At 43.3% G+C, this 24,338-nt stretch overlaps 1 protein-coding gene across 11 annotated transcripts in view; it reads left to right on the top strand.

The window, feature by feature from the left end:
* PPIE (peptidylprolyl isomerase E) overlaps window positions 1–24,338 on the top strand; it is a 71,558-nt gene that overhangs the window by 31,557 nt on the left and 15,663 nt on the right. For 3 of the 11 annotated variants that reach the window (XM_034962067.3, XM_034962061.4, XM_055094971.2), the window contains exons 1-7: window positions 14,891–15,003; window positions 16,233–16,331; window positions 17,434–17,477; window positions 17,963–17,989; window positions 19,277–19,358; window positions 19,885–19,985; window positions 21,438–21,561. In XM_034962067.3, the coding sequence (XP_034817958.1) occupies window positions 14,973–15,003; window positions 16,233–16,331; window positions 17,434–17,477; window positions 17,963–17,989; window positions 19,277–19,358; window positions 19,885–19,985; window positions 21,438–21,561 (508 nt within the window). In that variant the 5' untranslated portion in view covers window positions 14,891–14,972. Of the gene's footprint in view, window positions 1–11,534; window positions 11,693–14,890; window positions 15,004–15,096; window positions 15,366–15,753; window positions 15,764–16,232; window positions 16,332–17,433; window positions 17,478–17,962; window positions 17,990–19,276; window positions 19,359–19,884; window positions 19,986–21,437; window positions 21,562–24,338 lie in introns of those variants that run through there. The other 8 variants (XM_055094992.2, XM_055094993.3, XM_055094985.2 and 5 more) reach the window with 7 other exon arrangements.

Below are 24,338 nucleotides of genomic sequence, written 5' to 3'. Positions count from 1 at the left end.
AGTATTTATGTCATATTTGGTTCAAATAAAAGGGTTTCACTTCTCCTGCAAAAATCAGAAGTTTGCTAAATCATGATGAACATTAACATTATTTGATCCATTTGTTTAGAATGAGTGTCCAGACCTCTGTGAAAACAATTTAGTCGTAAAAACATTATCATTTTTATTTCTTCTGGTAGTGTAAGACTGACATCTTTTTTTATTATTATTTTTGAGACAGAGTCTCGCTCTGTTGCCCAGGCTGGAGTGCAGTGGCATGATCTCAGCAACTCAACCCAGGAGGCTGAGAGTGCAACCTCTGCCTCCTGGGTTCAAGTGATTCTCCCACTTCAGCCTCCTGAGTAGCTGGTACTACAGGTGTGCACCACCACGCCTGGCTAATTTTTGTATTTTCAGTAGAGATGGAGTTTCACCATGTTGGCTGGCACTTCTTGAACTCCTGGCCTCAAATGATCCATCCGCCTTGGCCTCCCATGGTGATGGGATTACAGGCGTGAGCAGCATCTTTTGTTGTTTCTCTCAGTATTCCTCTTTGGGCTTCTTTTTTCTATGCAAATATCCATTTCCTTGCCTTTTATTGTTCCATAATTAATGCCCACCTCCATAATTTTGTATAGCAGTTGAAAGTTATTAATTTTTAAACAGCTTTATTGAGTTGTAATTTACCTATCATGAAGGGCATCCATTGTAAATGTATAATTCAATGATCTTTAGTAACTCTATAAATCACAATCCAGCTTTAGAACATTTTCATCATCTCAAAAAGTTTACTTGTTCCTGTTTGTAGTCAGTCCCTGCTCCCACCGCCAGCCCCAGGCAACTATTGATCTGCTTTCACCATCTATAGATTTGACTCTTTTTGGAAATTTTGTAAAAATGGAATCACACAATATGTGGTCTTTTGTGATTAGCTTCTTTCACTCAGCAACGTATTTTTGAAGTTCAGCCATGGTGTAGCATGTCCTTTTTAAATTTGCTGAGTGGCATTCCATTATGAGGATATTTTCTTTATGCACTCACCACTTGATGGACATTGCATTATTATCAGATTTTAGCTATTTATGAACAATTGTGCTATGAACATTTCATGGACAAGTCTGTGTGTGGACATATACTTTTATCTCTCTTGGGTAGATATCTAGGAGAGGAATTGCTGGGTCATAGTTAGAGTTAAAATTTTAGTAGGTGTCAAACTCTTTTCAAAGTAGTTGCACCATTTTATATTCCTATCAGCAGTGTATTTTCTTTTTTTGCTGAAGTGCAGTGGCAGGATCATGGCTCACTGCAGCCTCACCCTCCTGGACTTAATAGATCCTCCCACCTCAGCCTCCCAAGGAGCTGGGACCACAGAGCCACCACGCCTGGCTAATTTGTGTGTGTGTGTGTGTGTGTGTGTGTGTGTGTGTTTTGCAGAGACATGTCTTGCCATGTTGCCCAGGCTGGTCTCAAACTGCTGGGCTCAAGTAATCCGCCTGCCTTGACCTCCCAAAGTGCCAGGACTACAGATGTGAGTAGCATATTCGTTTCGGTTTTAATATGCATATACCGAATGATTAAAGATGTTGAGCATCTTTTCATTTACTCATCAATTCTTTGTCTCTTCATCTCTCCTCTGGTGAAATGTCTACTCAAATTTTTTGACCATTTTTATTTTATTTTTATTTTTATTTATTTATTTCTGAAATGGAGTATTGCTCTGTCGCCTAAGCTGGAGTGCAGTGGTGTGATCTCGGTTCACTGTAACGTCCGCCTCCCGGGTTCAATCAATTCTCCTGCCTCAACCTCCCAAGTAGCTAGGATTACAGGCACCTGCAACCATGCCCAGCTAATTTTTGTGTTTTTAATAGAGATGGGATTTCACCATGTTGTTCAGGCTGGTCTCGAACTCCTGACCTCAGGTCAGCCACCCACATTGGCCTCCCAAAGTGCTGAGCTTACAGGCGTAAGCCACCGTGCCTGGCCACCCATTTTTAAATTAGATCATTTGTCTTCTTATTACTCAGTTGCAGGAGTACTTTTTATACTTATCTCTAGTAATATTTCTTATCTTAAAGCCTATTTTGTCTGATATTAATACAGCCAATTTAGCTTTCTTAGGATTCCTGTTCATGTGATACATCTTTTATCATCCTTTTACTTTCAACCTACTTCTGTCTTTGAATTTGATGTGTCTCTGATAGACAATATATAATTAAATCCTGCTTTTTAAAACATTTAGTCTAACAGTCTGTTTTTTCTGTCTAGTCTATTCACATTTAATGTATTTATTGGTATGGCTGGATTTATGACTGCCATTTTTCTATTTGTTTTCTATATTTATCCTGTCCTGTTTCTCTGCCCTTCCTTGACTGCCTTCTTTTGTGTTAAAACATTTTTTAAGTGTACTATATTAATGTATCTATTGACTTTTTTTTTTTTTTTGAGACAGATTCTCACTTTGTTGCCCAGGCTGGAGTGCTGTGGCACAATCTTGGCTCACTGCAACCTCCGCCTCCCAGGTTCAAGCGATTCTCGTGCCTTAGCCTTCCCAGTAGCTGAGATTACAGGTGTGGACCACTGTACCCAGCTAATTTTTGTATTTTTAGTAGAGACAGGATTTCTCTATGTGGAACACTCCTGTAATTCCAGCCACTAGGGAGGCTGAGGCAGGAGAATCGCTTGAACCTGGGAGGTGGAGGTTGTAGTGAGCCAAGATCACGCCACTGCGCTCCAGCCTGGGTGACAGAGCGAGACTCTGTCTCAAAAAACAAACAAGCAAACAAACAAAAAAACCACACACACACACACACACAAATAACAAAAAACACAGTTTGATGACAATGTGTTTAAATGTGGATTTCTTTATGTTTCTCTTACTTGGAGTTCCTTGGGTTTTTTAAATCTGTAGATGAATTTTCAAATTTGGAAAGTTTTTGTCCATTATTTCTTCAAGTATGTTTTCTTCCCCTTTCTCTCTTTTTTCTGAGACTTCCATAGACATCACACTTTGACATAGGTTTGTATGCTTCATGACATACCACAGATCTCTGAGGTTCTATTCCTTTTCTTTCATCTTTCTCTCTCTTCCTCAGATTAGATTATTTCTATTCTACTATCTTCAAGTTCACTGATTCTTTCTTCTGACATCTCAGGTCTGCTGCTGAGTTCATTTTGTGAATTTTTCATTTGTTATTGTACTTTTTGATTCTAGAATATCCGTTTAATTCTTGTTTATAGCTTCTAGTTCTTTATTGAGATTTACTATTTGTTGAGTCTTTGACATTAATTTTTTTATTTCTCTAAACATAGTTACTATAAATTTTGTAACATATTTATAATAGCTGTTTTGATGTCTTTGTTTGCTGAATGCAACACCTGGTCTTGAAAAGTGACAATTTTCTATTGACGGGTTTTTTTTTCTGAGTATGAGTCACATCTTCCTGTTTCTTTGCATGTCTCATTATTTTTGTCAAAAACTGGATTTTAAAATAATATGCTGTAGTGACTCTGGATTCTGATTTTTCCCCTGAGGGTTGTTTTTATTGCAGGTTAGTTTTTTGTTTCGTTTTGAGACAGGGTCTCCTCTGTCAGCCAGGCTGGAGTGCATTGGCAGAATCACTATTCACTGCAGCCTTCAGCCCCCACCCCCAGGCCTCAAACAATCCTCCCACCTCAGCCTCCTGAAAACCTGGGACTATAGGTGCATGCCACCATGCCTGACTAATTTAATTATTTTTTTGTAAAGATGGGGTCATGGGATGGGGGTGTGGCTCACTTCTTCAATGCCCCGCTGTTTAAACCTCTAGGGGAGCGTACAGACGGGGAGGCTGCGGGGATCCGACCCCACAGCAGTGTCTAGGGGTGAATGTTTACAGCTGAAGCCCCAGTGGGCTTGTGTTACAGGGTGCTCTTTTAGTTTGCCGTCTAGAGGTGGCATGTGTTAACCAGCTCAATTAGACCCTCTACCTTGTCGGAAGGACAGAGGGCTTTCCGTATCCTGGGGTTCTTGCCTTGGTGTACCGGAAGAATCTGATCACACGTGGGCTTGGAGAATGAGTGCAAGGTTTTATTGAGTGGAACTAGCTCTCAGCAGATGGGGAACCCAGAAGAGAGATGGTTTCCCCCCGGAGTCGGGCACTCAGAGAATCACACTCTGCATTGTTCTGCCAGTCGGTGGACTGTGGGCATACCAGTTCCTGTCGGTGCAGTGCTCTTGGCATCCAGCCACCCGTGTGTTCCTCCGCTGTTGTGCGCTTCTCTACCTTCAGCAGCCTCTGTGTTCTTCCACCGATCTGCTCCCCTCCATATCCAGCAGCTTGTGTGTTTGCCGGCTAGGGTCTCAGGGTTTTTATAGGCAGAGGATGGGGGCGTGGCAGGTCAGGGTGGTCTTCGGAAATGCAGCATTTGGGCAGGAAAACAAAAACGCTTGTCCTCACCCTCGTTCATGGGGGTGGAGCCCTAGCCAGGGACCACACCCTCCTCTACCCAGCACTTCCCTCCCCCCATTCCATATCATTTAAAGGTGACTATGCTCGGGCAGGGCTCGGTGGCTCACGCCTGTAATCCCAGCACTTTGGGAGGCCGAGGCGGGTGGATCACGAGGTCAGGAGTTTGAGACCAGCCTGACCAACAAGGTGAAACCCCATCTCTACTAAAAATACAAAACCTTAGCTGGGCGTGGTGGCGGGCGCCAGTAATCCCAGCTATTCGGGAGGCTGAGGCAGAATTGCTTGAACCCAGGAGGCAGAGGTTGCGGTGAGCAGAGATTGCGCCATTGCACTCCAGCCTGGGCGACAGAGCAAGACTCTGTCTCATAAATAAATAAATAGATAAATAAATAAATAAATAAAAAGGGACTATGCTCTTCCTTTACCAGCATTTCCGTATCACCACTATGTTGCCCAGGCTTGTCTCAAACTTTTGGGCTCAAGTGATCCTCCCATCTCAGCCTCCTTACATGCTGGGATTACAGGCACGAGTCACTACACCTGGCTGATTTTATTTGTTTGTTTATTATTTGTTTCGCCTTTTAGAAACTTGGCTGGATTAAATTTGCAGAACCTGTCTCTCTTAGGGGTGTTTTAGAGTTGTTTGTCTCAAGTGTTTTTTGTTTTTTGTTTGTTTGTTTGTTTTCTAATTCTTCTTATTTTTTAAAAATCTTGGCTTCCTAGGGGGCACCCTTGTGTCTGAATATCTCAGTGGTAAACCAATGATTAGTCAGAGGTTTTACTCAAACACTTTGTGCCAGCAAGCCTTCCACTCTTTGCCTGTGAATCTGTGTGTGGGTTGAGGAGTGCTTTCAAAGTCTGGGCACTTTTCAAGTTTTCCCCAGGTTTTTCTTTCCAATGGGCTTTTCTGGTACTTCCTTTGTGTGGACAGTCTCCAGTCTGCCAGGAATGTATGCAGAGCTAAAGCCCTCTTGGGCCTTGCCTGTACATGTGTGGCGCAGCCTTCCAACCAGCCAGGGATGTGGGGAGAGCTCATCCAGTCCCTCTTCAGTTTTTTTGTTTCCGGGATCTCCTTGTTAAATTTCTAGCTTGGCTGCCTAGTGGGACTGCAACCTCAGGCTAGCAGAGCTATGGCTTTCCCAGTTCAATTCCCACTGAGCTTGATATTCTTATTGAGAATATTACTTGGCATATGTTTTTTGTTCTCTATTCTAAATCAAGTCAGCCCTTTCCAGCAGCAGCAAAGCTGCTGTTTTTCACAACCAGCTCTGCCCTGGTAGCATGGCTGTGCCATCCATACTGGACAGGGAGGGGAGAGGTGAGAGTACCAGGCAAAAACACCACAGATTCCCACTGTTCTTATCTGAAGTTCAGCAGTTTTTCATGAATAAACACTTCTCAATTTGTTGTGTGCATTGTCAATTTCTAGAGGCCTGAGATGTCTGTCTTTGACAATTCTGTCCAGTTTTATAGTTGTTTTTCATGAGACAGTTTGTGAACTCTTCATTCCACCATCACTAGAAGTCCTGCCCAATCGACAATTCTTTTTATTGTGGCAAAATACACACAACACAAAACTTGCCATTGTAACCATTTTAAAGTGTGCAATTCAGTGGCATTTGGTACTTTCACAATGTTGTGCAACCCTCATCACTATCTAGTTCTAGAACCGACCCATTAGTCCCATCGATAGTTTTATTGCATAAATAGGAATTGACCCTTCTGGTCTTAAGGTTTGAAACTTAACATTTGTTTTATCTGAGTTTCTTCACTAGGAAATAACTTTCAGGCCTCTCAAAAAAAAAAAGTATCAAAGAATAAAAAGTCACCATATCACCACATTCCAACAATGAGATGCCAGACCCCTCATTCATCATGTTTGCTTCCTTGCCCCTCCCCAGTTTCTGTTTTCTTACACATCATTACATTTCTCCCCTGCTATATAAATCCTTAGTTTTAGTCAGTCAGGGAGTTGGATTTGATACTGAGTTCCCATCTTCTCAGCCGCAGCACCTGATTAAAGCCTTGTCCTTCGTTTTCTCAGTCATTGGCTTTCTGTGCTGTGAGCAGCAGGACCTAGACAGAATCCCTGGTGTTTCAGTAACAGTTCCAGAACATTTTGATCCCCCGAAAAGGAAACCCTGTGCTTAAGCAGTTATCGTAAATGGAATCACATAATACGTGGCCTTTTGTGTCTGGCTTCTTTCACTCAGTGTAATGTTTTCAAAGCTCATCCATGTTTTAACATGTATCAGTGCTTCATTTCTTTTTATGGCTGAATAACATTTCACTAGATTGATATACCACATTTTAAAATCCATTCATTTGTTGATGGATGCTTGGGTTATTTCCATCTTTTGGCTATTGTGTATGGTGCTGCTATGAACATTTGTGTAGAAGTTGTTGTGTGAACATTTGTTTTCTGTTCTTTCAGGTATATATTTAGGTTGGAAATGCTGGTGCATATGGTAATTACATTTAACTTTTTGAGGTACAGCTAAACTATTTTCCACAGTGAAAAACATTGGCAACTAATGTATCTGATAAGAATCTAGTATCCAGAATATGTAAAGAACTTTTTCAACTCAACAATAGAAAGACAATCTTATTAATATACATGCAAAGGACTTGAATAAACATTTCTCCAAAGAAGATAAACAAATGGCCAACAAGTACATGACAAGATCAACATTGGTCATTAGGGAAATGCAAATCAAAATATCATTTAACATCCTCACTAGCAATGTATAAGCGTTCCAATTTCTCCACATCCTTGTCAACACTTGTTATTTTTAATTTTTTAGGATAGCCAATCTAATGGATGTGAAGTGGTATCTCACTGTGGTTTTGATTTGCATTTCCCTGATGACCAATGTTGATCTTGTCATGTACTTGTTGGCCATTTGTTTATCTTCTTTGGAGAAATGTTTATTCAAGTCCTTTGCATGTATATTAATAAGATTGTCTTTCTATTGTTGAGTTGAAAAAGTTCTTTACATATTCTGGATACTAGATTCTTATCAGATACATTAGTTGCCAATGTTTTCTCCCATTCTGTGGGTTATCTTTTCACTTTCTTAATAGTGTTGTCTGATGTATAACAGCTTTTAATTTTGATGATGTCTAATTTACCTATTTTTTTCTTTTGTTGCTGTGTTTTTGGCATCTTGTCTAGGAGACAATTGCCAAATCCATGTGACAATTGTAAAGCTTACTATTTTACTGTACATTTTTCAAGGCCAAGTCCCACTGTTTGCAAATATTTTGTCTTAGAAACTTCATCTAAAACTTCACCCTGGAAAAAAAGATGACTTGGAAAAGAAAAATCACATACAACCATATTCTCTTTCATTTTAAATCTATTGTTTAAATGCAATCTGTAGTAACACAAGGCTTAGAGACACAAACTGTGACCACAGTGATCTTGAAGGAACTCAAACTGTTCTGAATCAGTAAGAACTTGCCCTCTAAATAAGCATATGTAGCTCAGTCAAAGTATCTTAGAGACCAACTGCATAGTAAGATTCCCAAATTAATTTTTGTATAGAATACAGTGTTTATTAAGGATAAGTTATAAAATGTGCTAACTTGATTTATATTTAAGAGCATCCATAGCAATTATTTCAACTTAGAAACAGTTGAAAGATTTTTTTTCAGGAGTGTTTTGTGACTGATATTGTTCAGAGTTGCATGAGCATGATGATAATAAAAAGTGATTGACTTTTTTTTTTTTTTTTTTTTTTTTGAGACAGAGTCTCCCTCTATTGCCCAGGCTGGAGTGCAGTGGTGCAATCTTGGCTCACTGCAACCTCCACCTCCCAGGCTCAAGTGACTCTTGTGCCTCAGCCTCCTGAGTAGTTGGGATTACAGTCATGCACCACCATGCCTGGCTAATTTTTCTATTTTTCGTAGAGACAGAGTTTCATCATGTTGGCCAGGCTGGTCTCAAACTCTTGGCTTCAAGTGATCCACCCGCCTCAGCCTCCCAAAGTGCTGGGATTACAGGCATAAGCCACTGCACCTGGTTTTTTTTGTTTGTTTTTTTGTTTGTTTGTTTGTTTTTTCTGAGACAGGGTTTCACTCTATCACCCAGGCTGGAGTGATATGATCATGGCTCACTGCAGCCTTGACCTCCCAAGCTCAGGTGATCCTCCTACCTCAGCCTCCCAAGTAGCTGGGACCAAAGGTGTATGCCACCATGCCAAGCTAATTTTTTTGTATTTTTTGTAGAAACAGGATTTTCAACCTTGCCCAGGCTGGTCTTGAACTTCTGAGCTCAAGTGATCCACCTGCCTCAGCTTCCAAAGTGCTGGGATTACAGGCGTGAGCCCCCGTGCCCAGTCAAAAGTGACTGCCCTTTTAGTTGTTTTATTAGTGTTTTAAAATTCTGTCCAGACAACACACCTCTGTATTGTTTGCACCCAGAATGGGCTGCTTCTACTGCCTTTTAACATATCATTCCTTTCTTGGAAAAAGTGGTTCTTAAAGTATAGTCCCCAGACCAGCTGTTTCCACATCACCTGGGAACTTGTTAGAAGCGAGCATTCTTGGCTTCACTCAAGACTGACTGAATCAGCAACCCTGGAAGTAGCACTTAGCAACCTGTGTTGTAACAAGCCCTCCAATGATTCTGATGCAGTTTCATATTTTAGGACCACTATCTTAGAATATGGAACCTGCCAGACCTAAGACACTAGAGTTTAGAGCACTGGTAAATGCAGCCCTATGAAGTTGTGGTGTAAGGCAGAAAAACAGCCCTAGATTTTGGCAGACTTGGACATCTGTCCCTCCTGCTATCAGTGAAGAAAAGTGTCACTGAGTGGCAGATAGAATGTTTTAGCTTCTAGTCCCTCAAACAGTCTCCATGATACAAACACTGACTCAGTTAAGAATCAAGGAAGACTCTTGGAGACTGCGGTTGCTAAGAGTGACGAACTTGAACTGGGTTTGTTCTTTTCTTTGGGAATCCTGCAGCTGTGCGGCATGTAGCACCTGTGCCACCACACTCACGCTCACTGCTCCTCCTTGTGCTGTTGCTCTGTATAAATACACCTCCGATGTTGGCAGCCCACGGCCTGTGATTCAGCCTCTGTAGCGGAGCCCAGGCACCCAATGTGCTAAGAATAGAATTTTCCATTTCAACTTTATTTGCAAGAAGGTTTTCTGTATTTCATTCATCAGGTATTAAAAGTCTACTAAATACCAAGGAATTGTGCAGTGGTATGGGATTACAGTGGTAAGCAAACTGACATGGTCCCGCTTTCAAAATGCTCTTTCTCTGGTTGGAGAGAAGGGGTTTTAAAAAGTAAATGCGTCCTCTAATTTTGAATATTTTAAAAAACAAAATGTAAATGCAGCCAGGCACTGTGGCTTATGCTATGCCTGTAATCCCAGCACTCTGGGAGGCTGAGGTGGGAGGATCGCTTGAGCCCAGGAGTTTGAGACCAGCCTGGGCAATGTGGCAAAACCCCATCTCTACAAAAAAATAGAAAAATTAGCCAGGTGTGGTGGTGCACGCTAGTCAGTAGTCCCAGCTACTCGGGAGGCTGAGGCAGGAGGTTGAGTCCAGGAGGTTGAGGCTTGAGGCTGCTGCTGTGAGCCGTGATCACACCACTGCACTCCAGCCTGGGTAACAGAGTGAGACTCTGTCTCAAAAAAATAAAAAGAAAATGCAAATACAAATTGTGCTAAGTGTGACTATGATGTCTAAATGCTCCCCTCAGAAATACAGGAGAATGATGCTTCCCACACTCCTATTCATTTCACCTACTTAAAGCTTTCTAAAGCGATTTCCAAACCTTAATGCCACATGAAAAGATACGAAGCCTTTCTGCTGCCTTCAGGGACCTACTTCTAGACTGGAGCTCATCACTGACATCATATGCTAATGTTTCTAGAGCATTTAATGAAAGAGGCATTATGGCATATAATAATTATAACTGTTTTGGTATTTACACCTTTTGATCCAGTCACTTCTGGGCATCCCTCCAAAGGGGATAATGTGGTCCTTAGAAAAAAGCTGTACTGCTAAAGATAGTTACTGGAGCTTTATATATTCAATCAACAAATTAAATACTCAGTTATTACTTTGCTAATGTGAGTAAATTGCTTGATCTCCCTGGGTGGCCTGGGTAAAATGGGGAGATAATCTCTATCTCAAGTTTGTGACAACTAAATGTCTGTGGAAATATCTCCCTAGCACCAGGCTCAACGAAGAGTAGGTGTGCTCTGGATGGGCTCTTTTCACCTTCCCTTTCTAATTATGTTGCATGTTATTATACATATGATGAGAATCTATGCAGTTTTTCTGTTTGTTTGGATGTTTTTTTGAGATGGAGTCTTACTCTATCACCCAGGCTGGAGTGCAGTAGTGCCATCTTGGCTTACTGCAACCTCTGGCTCCCGAGTTCAAGTGATTCTCCCGCCCCAGCCTCCCGAGTAGCTGGGACTACACATGCACGCCACCACGTCCAGCTAATTTTCGTGTTTTTAGTAGAGACAGAGGTTCACCATGTTGGCCAGGCTGGTCTTGAACTCCTGACCCCAGGCAATCCGCCCACCTCGGCCTCCCAAATTGCTTGGATTATAGGTGTGAGCCACCACACTCAGCTTCATAGTTAGTTTTTTGAGTCAGAATTTCACTCTGCCACCCAGACTGGAGTGCGGTGGTACAATTTCGGCTCACTGCAACCTCTGCCTCCTGAGTTAAAGTGATTCTCCTGCCTCAGCCTCCTGAGTAGCTGAGGCTACAGACAGACACCACCACACCTGGCTAATTTTTGTGTTTTTAGTAGAGGCAGAGTTTTGCCATATTGGCCAGGCTGGTCTCACACTCCTGAGCTCAAGAAATTCACCCGCCTCAGTCTTCCAAAGTGCTGGAATTACAGGCGTGAGGCACTGAGCGCGATGGAGAATCTATATAGTTTTATATCACCACCACTCCCCTCAAAATGCGCTGAATTTGGTCAAAAACCGTTACTTCTCCCCTTCCCCTGGATTCTGAATGGTAGCATTCAGGTGTCGAGTGGTTGGAGTGTCCTAACTTTGACCACCATCGAGTGCTGTCCTTTCCTTGGGTGCTAACCCACTGCTTCTCCTGGTTCCCAGGCACCCCAGCCTGCTGTCCATGTGCAGGCCAGGAACCCCTGACTGCCTCCATGCTGGCGGCAGCACTTTCCCAAGAACAGAAGCAGGTGCTGAGTGAGTGACCCACGCGCCTACGAAAGAAGAGAGGGCCAGAAGCTGGTGCTGACGCAGACACCAAGGTTACTGAGATTCCGTTTGGTTTTTTATGAACTATCTTCCCCACAGGAGACGTTTGTTCCTGCTTATCCAAACAATGCATTCAAACTTGGCTGTAAAGATTGTAGGAAGAGATGCACAGGGCAAGGTGGGAATGGAGAGGGGCTGGTGAGCTTCCATGCCCTCTCTAGGCATGCTGTGTTCCAAGCACATCAATGTATTCACCAACCTGGAAACTCCCCAAATCGCATTTAGAGTGTTTATATGAGGTTTCATTACCTAGGCATGGCTGATTAAACCACTGGGTGTTGGTGATTGAACCCAATTTCCAACCCCCTCCTCTCCTCAGAGGTTGGAGGCGGGAGCTGGAAGTCCCAACCCTCTAATCACATGGTTGGTTTCTCTGATGACCAACCCCCATCCTGAAGCGAGCTAGGGGTTCTACCTTGAGTCATCTGCTTAGCACAAACTTAGGCAGGGTCAAAATGGGCTCATTATGAATAACAAAAGACACAGCACTCAGGATATTCCAATGATTTTAGAAGCTCTGTGCCAGGAACTAGGACAAAGACCAAGTATCTATTTTTTATTATACCACACCACATAAAGGACGCCTGGTCAGATTCTTCCTGAGAGTGACCTTTTGTTTTGGAATAGTGACGGGTACACAAAGAGCTCTCCTAATCAGATCTCACAGCCTCATTCCTATAAGCATCAACTCCCTGGTTTGGCATGAGGTTGGTAAGGTCAGCTGTGTGCGCAGCCACTGCTTAGCTCTGGGAATACAATGGGTACAGGCCGTGGTGTCAAATACCTTCATCTACTGGGAGAGAGAGACATACCTGACTATAGTTATAGGGTGTATTCCAATTGACTTCTGAACTTGGGGACTATGGACTCTGTCTATAGGGGATTTGGGTGAGTGAAGCTTAACTAGGACCTCTGACAAGGACTGGTGGGTGCCTCCAGATGGAGAAAAGAAAGAACTCAATGAGCAAAAGCAGAGGCAAGGAAAAAGAGCCCATGGTAAGTAGGTGAGGAACTGATGTGGAGGTCAGGGTTGACTTGAGGTAGGCATGGACCCCTTGTCAAGGACCTTGTTAGCAGCATCAGTGATTTAGGTAGGGAGTTCTAGAGAATTTAGGTTTATTTTGAAGAAAGATAACCCTAGGCCGGGTGTAGTGGCTCACACTTGTAATCCCAGCACTTTGGGAGGCCGAGGCAGGAGGATCGCTTGAGTCCAGGAGTTTGAGACCAGCCTGGGCAACATGGCAAGACCTTGTCTCTAAAAAAAAAAAAAAAAAATTAGTTGGGCATGGTGACGTGCACCTGTACTCCCAGCTGCTACTCAGGAGGCTAAGGTGGGAGTATCATTTGAGGCTGGGAGGTTGAGGCTGCAGTGAACCATGATCATGTCACTGCCTTCCAGCCTGGGTAAGAGAGCAAGACCCTGTCTCAAAGAAAAAAAGAAAAAAAAAATCACCCTGGACAAGTGGATTGGAGGAACAGAGCCACTATCAACTTTTCCTTAGTCTACTACATTAACTTCCTGGTCTCCTGGGTTCCAATCAACCCATCCTGGGCCTAGTGTCAGAGCACTGTCTAAAATGATGTGAGCATGTAACTCTCCTGTTGTAACTTCAGCAGCTTCTCAAAGCTCCCAAATCTTCCAGAAGGCTTACAGCACCCTCATGATGTGGCCTTCTGCCTACCTTTCCCACCTGATATGCCCTCCACCCCACCATCCCAGGCTCTGGTCTTTTAGTTCCTTGAGTGTGCGGAAGCTGCCTCCTCCTCTCTCTGGCTTCTTTTCCTTCAGAATTCAGCTTAAATGTCACCTCAGGAAGGTCTTAACCCCCTGCTCCATATAAAATAGATGGTCCCATTATTTCCTACCACTATGTCAACCTGTAATTTATGTATTAGTGGGTTTAGTCCAAGATGTTACTCTAAACTGCACCATTTTGTAAGCTCCCTGCTATTCTGCAGACCTTGGTCAAAGTGAAACATTTCACAGGGGTTTGGGCTGTGAGAAACATCCTGCCTAACCACCCGACCACAAGGCAGACAAAGGCCCAACTAAAGAAACATCCCTCTCATATCTTCCTAGGCAAAGGTCCAAGGGACACCATGATGACATCCCACTGGAACAAGGGCCAAACCGCCTCATCATGAGAACATCTTTATATCAATATCCTGCTAGGCAGCAACCCATACTGCCCAGACCCCTACCGCCCATACCTATAAATTGCCCAGTCTGTAAGCAGTGGTGGGCACTGGCATTAGGCTGGTTCCCCACTTCTGTAGGTTATTATGCTGGACATAAAGCCTGCGTTTGCTGTCGAGCCGCCCTCTTTGTGTGTGTGTGTGTGTGTGTGTGTGTGTGTGTGTGTGTCTTTCTTTAACCCTTGCCTTCTTTTCAAAACCTAACACGAGTAGACAAACGTTCTTCCTGAAGAGCCAGATGGTAAATATTATTGTAGGCTTTGCAGGCTATAGCTCTTCTGCCCTTGTAGTAGGAAAGCAGCCACAGTCATACTTAAAGGAATGAGCGTGGCTGTGTCCCCATAAAGCTTTCTTTACGGACACTGAAATTTTAATTTCACATAATTTTCATGTGCTAAGAAAATATACATATATATTTTGTGAGATGGTGTTTCGCTCTCGTCACCCTGGCTGGAGTGCAACGGCGCGATCTCTGCTCACTGCAACCTCCGCTACCTGGGTTCAAGCGATTCTCCAGCCTCAGCCTCCTGAGTAGCTGGGATTACAGGCGCCCACTACCACGCCTGGCTAATTTTTGCATTTTTAGTAGAGACGGGGTTTCACCATGTTAGCCAGGCTGCTCTCGAACTCCTGACCTCAGGTGATCCGCCCGCCTCAGCCTCCCAAAGTGCTGGGACTACAGGCATGAGCCACCACTCCCGGACAAGAAAATATATATTTTTTTATTTTTTCCAACTATTTCAAAAGGTAAAATTCATTCTTAGCTCCCAGGTTGTCCAAAAACAGACGCGCAGGATGGCCAAGCACCAGAGTTTATCGTTTGCCCATAATAATCGGGTTGATTCGGCCAAGGTTTCCCTCCCCCAACACGGTGCGCACTGAGAAGCGCGAGGACCACGTCCCTTGGTTTATCACTGCGCACCTCACAAGGCGCCCAGTGCATCCGGGTAGCGGGATGCCGGTTGGACCAACGCGAGGGTGGGCGGGGTCTAAGAGCTAAGCGTTGGGGGCGGGGCGGGACAGTGGGGAAGAGGACGGGCCGAGTGCTGGCTTCCGGCGGAAAAGCGCGCGAGCAAGATGGCCACCACCAAGCGCGTCTTGTACGTGGGTGAGCAGGAGGGGTTGCTAGGCGGAGTCTGAGTGAACGCGACCCCCAAGGGTCGGGGCGTGGGGTGGGACGCATCTCTGAACCAGGAGGACGGCGAGCTGCTGTCAAGGCCGGGTTTCTGGCGGTAGTGCTGGCGATAGCTCTGGCTCTGCTTAAACTCCTTCCAAGGTTTCCCACTGTCCTCAGGAAAAAGTGCAGACTTCTTAGCAGTACGCACTTCTCCAGCTTCTTTGCTTTTCTTCCCAATTCGCTGGGTCTCCCGAAAAATGACCCACTTGCCCCCAAGGGTCAGGTTATTTCACACCTTTGGGCCTCTGCTTTTGCGACTCCCTTGCAGTGAACAGCCTTGCCACACACCTCAGGTGCGTGAACCCGAGACGGAATGATTATTCTGACTTCCTAGCCCGCTGAGCTCCAGCGGGCCCCGAGGAGCGGTAAAGGAGTATTATGGCCCTCCGGATCCTCTCGTTCATTTGTTTTACAAACATTCAGTGCAGCGACGGCTCAGCCCCAGCCCCTGCCATAAAGGAGTTCCCAGACTAGCCAGAAAAAAAGTGGAATTACCTCAGTAACACACTTTTGATAAGCGCTGTAGTGAGGATGGATCATGATAATATGGGCCTGGCTGCGGGACAAATGACCCATCCATCTGGAGAAGCGAGGGCAAATTCTGGATGCGGCGATGCCAGAGCTGATGAGCAGGAGTTAGCTACGTAACCGAAGCAGAGGCAAGGCCGTTCACTGCAAGGGAGTCGCAAAGGTGTGAAATAGCCTGACACTTGGGGGCAAGTGGGTCATTATTCGGGAGACTCAGGAAATTAGGAAGCAAAGCAAAAAAGCTGGAGAGGCGGGTACTGCTAAGGAGTTTGCACTTTATCCTGAGGACAGTGGGAAGCCTTTGAAGGAGTGTAAGCGAAAAGTTACGGGTTCAAATTTGCATTTTCCTAAGATCATTCTAGTTGGCTTTGTGGAGTTGATGGAATGGAGGCAGGGAGGTCAGTTGTGAAGCTATTGCAGTAATCCCAGGACTAGATGAGCGTCTGAAAGAAGGGCGAAGAGAGGAATATTTTTCATAAGTATGGGTGGGCAGAGATGAGAGGGGGATGTTTGTTTACCCAAAGAACTGAATGGAAGGGTCCTGTCCCCTGGCTAGCATGCTAACGGGGCTGCAAGGACTTCTGCAAGAGTATGGAGATCAGTGGCTCAGAAGGCCCTTGGCTTATTTGCAGGTGGACTGGCAGAGGAAGTGGACGACAAAGTTCTTCATGCTGCGTTCATTCCTTTTGGAGACATCACAGATATTCAGATTCCTCTGGATTATGAAACAGGTGAGTTAGCGTCTCTCACGTTCAGAATCCTCTTACTAGGAAAATACCTTAAAAAATTAAAGTCACATCACAATTCTAAATATGCATTCTAAATATGGTTAGTATACACTACAGGTAAGTTCGGGAAGGTGCCTGGTGACAGTGATCTTGATGGAGAAGGAATGTTCTGAGGCCATGTGGTTGTGAACTCTGAATACTTTCCAGAGTCTTCAGCTGTTGGGTTGAGATAAGACAGATTTTTCAATGGACCAGTAGGGAGATAGGTTTGAACTACATTGAGATTTGAATGTTGTTTTAATCTACCTGATGGGTACCCCATCCCACCTGCTCCTTCTTGCAGCTGTGCTATTAAATGAGGCAGCGGGAAAGCCTAGCCCCATAATGGGGGTGGGTGAGGGCGGGGGTTCTTGGCCTCTGCACCCCTGGGTGGGTTTCCCATCGATTGGTATCACAATCACAGTTCAGTTTTCTGTTTACCTTTGTTGTCATTTTTAAGATTATAGTTTTAGGCCTAGTTTTATCATCAACCTTGCATATGATTGTTAGCAAAGTCTTTAAACTCTCTGGGCCTGGGGAATCTTTATTTGCAAAATGATAAGGTTATGTTGGCTTTCTAAGGGCCTTCTAGTCTCTGAGTTCTATGATAAACATTATTGTGCTTGGTCTTTCTAGTTAGTTCAGCATTTTCCTGAAGATAAAGACTGAGCATCTTTATCAGGTTTTAGGATTCATGCTTTATGCACAGTTGATGCGCAAAATATATATTTAGATAGATAATTGATAGGTCAAATGACTTTATTTTTCTAATTGCTTTGCATGCAATGGTTAAGGTTTTAAGTTTGGCTTTCGTAGAATAATTGAATACTTATCAATTAAAAATACAGTTTACTATTCAGCTATGTCCATTAAAAAAACAAAGTTTATTATTGCTTAAAATATTGTATAAGAAGAATCAAGAATGAGATTCCTTCTTCCTAAATAGTGATTGGATAGAACTTCTGGTGTTTGGATACGACATGTAACTGACTTCACTTTGTGACCATGCTGTTTCTTCCCACTACCCCACATAGTAATTACTTGTTTTTGTTTTTCCATTTTGTAGAAAAGCACCGAGGATTTGCTTTTGTTGAATTTGAGTTGGCAGAGGTGAGAGTCTGTGTTACTAGTGTCTAGTCCTTGGTTTGTGATGTTGTTACTGATTACAAAGGAAGCTTTTCACCATTTGGTTAGGTTGTTGGGCCTTAGGCTGATGCTGCCAGAGAGATCAGAAGTAAGTGCTGTTCTAAGGAAAGCATCTCTCACATAATCAGACTGGACTGTGAATAACATGTCAGACCTGCCAGGCCCTCCCATTCTTGCCCTGCAGAGGAGCTAGCTCCTGCACCCCTGTTCATTGAGCATTCTTGCCTGGAAGTAGTGATTATTTCTTGTGCCTTCAACTAGATGGCAAATTGTTGCACCACCAGCTCTAAAATCAGCCAGGAAGTGCTCTTTGTTAGAAACACGCAAAACCTAGGCAAGAAATACAGAGGTGGCATTTTTCTGGATTTTTGCTACTGAGCATGTGTTTAGACACCATAAGAAGCATTTGGCTGCAAGCCTAAACTTGTACCTTTGTCTTTCCTTGGCAGGATGCTGCAGCAGCTATCGACAACATGGTATGGCTGGGAATCTTAATTCTAACTAAAGTTGCTTTTTGGTGGTACAGAGGCTCCTTATTCATATATCAGTGTTCTGGACTTCCAAAGTTACAAGGTTGCATGGGGAGGTAAAAATTGTCACGTGAAAATATTCACTGTGAATTGATCACTTATAAAATTAGTTCTTACTCAGACTCCTTCGCCATTTCAGAATAATGTAAGTCCTCATCATCCTTGTTGACCAGTCTCTCACTGGCTCTCCCATGTTTAGGATAATTTGCAGACACAGTGCAAATTGATTGCACAGTGTAACTGCATATTTTGCAAAATACCAGGATTTCATGAAGTGTTAGACCAATTTACAATTGAGAAGAGAAATTTAACTATGGCAGGTGCAAATCACTGATACAAATGATTTGGATATTCTGGAAAGGTCCTTGGGAAAAATGATGATGCTCTTTAGTATTTGTGCCCTCCTTGAGATCCTTTTAGTTTTCATGTCTGATAAGAAGTGCAAAGATACCATACTGTTGATAGAATTTTGTTGGAAAAATAATACTTCAGTGCCTGTTACTTTTCTTTCTTTCTTTCTTTTTTTTTTTTTAACAATCTTGAACTCATGAGTTCAAGACTTCTCAGCTTCTCAAGTAGCTGGAATTACAGGCTCAAGCCAACAGGGCTACCTGGCTACCTGTTACATTTCTTTCTACCAAGTTACATTTCTTTCTACCGATTAGTGCATAGTTAGTCCTGAATATTAATTGTAAGAAACTTGTTTTTATTATTTTTAGTTTCATCACAGTAATTTCCCAGTCAACCTTTAAAAATTTTTCAATTTTACCACGAAATCTTCATCACCACTTCAAGTGGAGTCACCTTAAATGACCTTTCCTGGTACCGATTATCTTTGGATAATGAGATGTTGTTTTATTTGTTGTTCTGTTATCCATTCACCAAACATATTCATCAGCTGTCAGAGATCATTTTTCTTTCATTTCAAAGCTTATCTTGACTTTTGAAGGTGAACTCAAATACTGGGAAACTGCATTTATTTTTGTAATTTTGGAGTGTTCTGAACCCAGAGTTACTTTTGGTAATACAGGTCTTTGTGTGCTGCTATGAAAGAAAGGGGTGTGAGTTCCCTGAAACCCACAGGTGGCTTTGGGGTGGCTGCATAGCTTACTGGTAGAGGCCCAGGGATTAAGGGAGGACAAATCATGAGTGTGTCTCAGAAGTATATGGAAAGCTGGCTGGCCCTCTTTTAACCTAAGAGAGTTTAAGCAGCTGGATTTTCAATCTTTTCAGAATGAATCTGAGCTTTTTGGACGTACAATTCGTGTCAATTTGGCCAAACCAATGAGAATTAAGGAAGGCTCTTCCAGGCCAGGTGAGTAGGAGCAACTTCCAGATTCCCTGTGATGTTCTGCAGTTTGGCCTTAGTTGCATTTTTTGTCTCTATTTACTTGGAAGTAGATGCTAAATGCTGCTTCCTGGTAGATAGGAGTAGATGATGGTTCACATTGGGAAGGGCATGCACCACCTTTTTAGAGAAACAAGTGAGTTTGAGCTTCTCAGCAAAGCCAAAGTGATTGTTTCTGTTATGAGAGAAATTCCTGCCTGAGCTCATCTTTCCCAGTTTTCTTGATATTCCATTCCTGGAGTCTCCATCAAGGGCTGAAATCAGCAAAGGCTACACCTTTGCTTTCGGCATAGCTATTTTCCTTAGCCCTACTGAGAGCTGGACTTCAGGGCCGACATTCTGGATGAGAACTTTCCTTACCCCTGGGAGTTCTCAGTGGGGAATTGTCTGGCATACAGGCCACATAGCATCTTCCACTTTGCTGACCAAAGCAGCTACTTTTCAGTTCAAGCTGACAGCTTGAATGAACATTTGTTTGATTCTTTCCTTTCAGTTTGGTCAGATGATGACTGGTTGAAGAAGTTTTCTGGGAAGACGCTTGAAGAGAATAAAGAGGAAGAAGGGTCAGAGCCTCCCAAAGCAGAGACCCAGGAGGTGAGAATGAAGCTCCTGCTTCCAGAGGACAGGCCGGCGCTGTCCACAGGAGACTTTTTTTTTTTTAAGTTTTAATGGAAATTTGCCAATATGTATATCAAAGTGGAGGGAATGAATGATGAATTCTTAGTACTTTGGTAAAGTCAATATTGAGTTCTTAGTACTTTGGTAAAGTCAATATCGAGTGAATTCAAGGGCGAAACTTTGGGTCTCTTGTCCATGTTGTGTTCTATGTGATGAGTGTCTCAGCTCTGCTCAGGTATGGATTTGTGATTATCAGCTGACAGGGAGGAAGCTGAGGTGCCCCTCTTCACCCCTCCTGATCAGTCCCCCTCCTCCACTGAAGAGTTTGCCACAAGGGTCGTGGTCTTCCTATTCCTGTGCTAATGGAGGGGAGACAGAATAGGGTAGTGTCCCTTCCTTCAACCTGTACATGGGTTCAGGGTTCTCCAGTCCTACGAGAACCTGCTGGGGCACTTACCCCTGATTCTCAGCATAGTCTCTGACAGTTGCTTCCTGGGCGTCCCCTCCTCTGAGTACTTTGTGAATGTTGTCATTCTTCTGTATTTCTTTCTTGGCTCATGGTTTCTCTCTCTTCTCTCAGCTGAAACAGTAGCAGTCTATCTCTAGTTTTATGCAGCCTCTGTTATGCTGTTGACCTTCATGGTCTCTTTCTAGTCCTGAGCTTCAGATATTTCTGCCTGCAAGTCTCATGGGCAGCTTAAGTTTGCCTAAAATGGATTCTTCCACTTCTCTAATCCTGTCTTCCTGTGTTCTCAATCTTGGCTAATTTGCCACCATTCATCCACACATTGACCCACGCCAGAAATTTGAATGCAAATCAGAACTCATAAAGTGGCCATCACAGTCAGTGGAGTCCCCCTGGATCATCCTGTATCCTCTGCTTAGTCTTACCTACTTGGAGCACAATGCAAGGCCCAACATCTTCCACTGTCTTCTGAGCACTTAGGCCTGAGCAAGAGGGCTGCCCCCTTGCTTCCATGTAGTCAGCCAGTGTATATGCAGGGCCAGGCACAGAGGGACGAGGTGGTACATGGATGGGTCTGCCTAACTAGAGGACAGTGGGTGGGCTGGAACTGGCATTTGAAGATACTGAGAGTTGTGGATCATGGACCAGAAAAGTGCTGTTCTGTAACTGTGAAGCAAGAGGAGGAAGCAGATGCATCTGAGGGCAAGCATGATGAGATAACACGCCCGTGTGTGGGGCTCAGGTTAGCCAGTGCTGAGACCTCCTGTCGCTGGGCATCCAGCTGGGTACTACAGCCATGGCTCCTGCCTCCTGCAGCCCTATCAGGGCCCAAGGCCTTCCCCATCAGCACTTGCTCCAGCCTATGCACTGGAGTTGTGTTCTGGGTGGGTGTGTAGAATACTCGCACTCCTACTTAGGGCGTCAGGGAGCTCTCTCTAACTAGCAATTTCTTCTGCACCTAGGGAGAGCCCATTGCTAAAAAGGCCCGGTCAAATCCTCAGGTGTACATGGACATCAAGATTGGGAACAAGCCGGCTGGCCGCATCCAGATGCTCCTGCGTTCTGATGTCGTGCCCATGACAGCAGGTGAGCAGGACGCTGTGGTCAGAACGGCGGGACGCTGGTGGCTGAGCAGTGAGCCTTTCCCAGGTTCTTACTGCTTCACTTCTTGTGTCCTTGATATTGCTTCTGACCTAAGTTGATTTGAGGCATCTCAGATCCTGGGATCTAGTAACAGATAAGTCAGAGCAGGTGTTTTTGAAGCTTTATAAGTGCTGGCTTACTGTTTTTTAATCATTTTTAAAAAATACAAGTAAATAATGTATTCTTTTTTTTAAAGAATAGCATATACATATATTCCAATAATATTTAAGACAATAAATTGAAAATTCATTTTCCCCTCTCTACATCCAGTCCTCAATTCTAGAAGTAACTAGTGCTTTTATTGAGTATTCTTTGTAATTTATTAAATATTGACTTCTATTCTCTTTTTAATCTAAATTTTATTATCTAGACATATAAAGAGTCAATTCAGTTTCACAAAGCTTGTTTTGAAAAAACAGTCGTCCCCTGGTGCTGTCCCTATGCCCTGCTGCCAACACCATTTGCTGCTCCTCAGAGGAGCGGATTTCAACTCTTAGGTGTTTTGGTTTTTATTTCCATGTTGATAACAGTTTTATATTTCTACTTCCTGTTTTCCATTTTAAACATTATCTTCTGATTTTCTACTTCAGAGGACAAAGAATTAGTTTTTTAAAATCCCCTTCCCTGCCCCCTCATCTTCCCTGTATAGGTACCATAATTTTGGTTAGGTCCTAAGTTATTTTAACAATGTAAGCATCATGTGATAACCTCCTTTCATGCACAGCATTTTGTTTTGCCTGGAATTGATAATTGCCTTGTTTTTGCATAGTTTTCTGTGTAATCATTCCTGATTTTCTCCCAGACCATCCTGCTGGGGGCTTTGCATCCAGGTGTCTGCATCTTGTTAAGGGGAGATGAGGGCAAGGCTGAATTCCTCAACATTCAGTATATAAACTTTCACATAATCTCCATTTGTCATTATGGTACCTCAGCCCTCACTATGCGTAGGATGTCCTAGTCCAGAGACCCTCTGCTTTAACCTACCAAAGACTAGACCCCCAGCTGGCTACCAGGTTGGGGAGGGGTGGCCCCCAGCTGCAGAGTCTGGGAAAGGATCCCAAAGATTAACCACTTTCTTAAATGGGCTTTCAGCCAAACTTACTGTCTCCAGGATTACCTGCACCCTTTCCTCTGAGCTTTTGGAGTGCAAATTGAGTTGCTTCTTGGCTTTTACCAGCTTAAGATTCAGCTTTCTCGGGTCTGCTATATCATTTAGGACTCATCTATTTTGTTTTCTAACTTCAGAAATTTTGTTGCTGTTGTCTCTTCCTCCCTGCTTTTTAAGTTTATTTTTTGGCTATTTTAGCCACTTTAAAGTGTTTGTTAGCAGTAATTACTCTGTTCGAAATTTTTGAATCATCCTAAACAAAACCACTTATTAAAGGTACCTATTAAATAATAACTCCTCATTTTCTCCTCCCCTTGGCTTCTGATAACCTCTAATCTTTGTGTCTATGAATTGGCCTATCCTAGATTTTTCATGTAAGTGGAATCATACAATAGCTGTCCTTTTCCGCGCCTTGTTGATTTTGCATAGCATAATGCTTTCAAGGTTCATCCTTGTACCATGTATCAGTGCCTCATTCCTTTTTGTGGCTGAATAATATTCCGTTGTATTTGGATAAATATCTTGTTCATTCATTTGTTGATGGGCACTTGCACATTGTTTTCACCTTTTGACTATTGTAAATGCCTGTGTGAATATCCACATGTAAGTATATGTTTAAATCCCTGTTTTCAATTCTTTTGGATATATATGCCTAGGAATGGAAATGCTTAGTCATATGGTAACTCTGTATTTAACTTTTTGAGGAAATGCCAAACTATTTTCCACAGTGGCTGGACCATTTTACATTTCTACCAGCAATGTATGAGTGTTTCAGTTTTTCCACATCTTCTCTTTTTTTTTTTTTTTTTTTGAGACAGAGTCTCGCAGCACTGTTGCCCGGGCTGGAGTACAGTGGCGTGATATTGGCTCACTGCAACCTCCGTCTCCCAGGTTCAAGTGATTCTCGTGCCTCAGCCTCCCGAGTAGCTGGGATTACAGGCGTCTGCCACCATGCCCAGCCAATTTTTTGTATTTTTAGTAGAGACGAGGTTTCACCATGTTGGCCAGGCTGGTCTCAAACTCCTGACCTCAAGATTCGCCCGCCTCAGCCTCCCATAGTGCTGGGATTACAGGCGTGAGCCACCATGCCTGGCCCACATCTTCTCTTAACAGGTGTGACATGGCATCTCATTGTGGTTTTTATTTTTATTCCCTACTGACTAATGATGTTGAACATCTTTTCATGTGCTTGTTGACCATTTGTATATCTTCTTTGGAGAAACATCTTTTCAAATCTTTGGCTTATTTATTAACTGGATTGTTTGTTTTGTTTTTTTTAAGAGACAGGGTCTTGCTCTGACTCCCAGGCTGGAGTGCAGTGGTGAGATCATGGCTTACTGTAGCTTTGAACCCTTGACCTCCAGTGATCCTCCTGCCTTGACCTCCCAAAGCACTGGGATTACACCGTGCCTGGCCATTTTGTTGTTGAATTATAGGAGTTCATTATATATTCTGGATATTAAACCCATGTTAAATATGATTTGCAAATAAGCATTCTCCCGTTCTGTGGGTTGCTTTGCCCTCTATTGGTACGGTTTTTTGATGCACGTCTTAAATTTTGATAAAATCTAATTATTTTTTCTTTCACCTCTGCTTTTGGTGTGACATTTAA

Source organism: Pan paniscus, chromosome 1 (genome assembly GCF_029289425.2).
Source record: "Pan paniscus chromosome 1, NHGRI_mPanPan1-v2.0_pri, whole genome shotgun sequence".
NCBI classification, from domain to species: Eukaryota; Metazoa; Chordata; class Mammalia; order Primates; family Hominidae; genus Pan; species Pan paniscus.
This window is presented reverse-complemented; position numbering and strand designations above follow the sequence as displayed.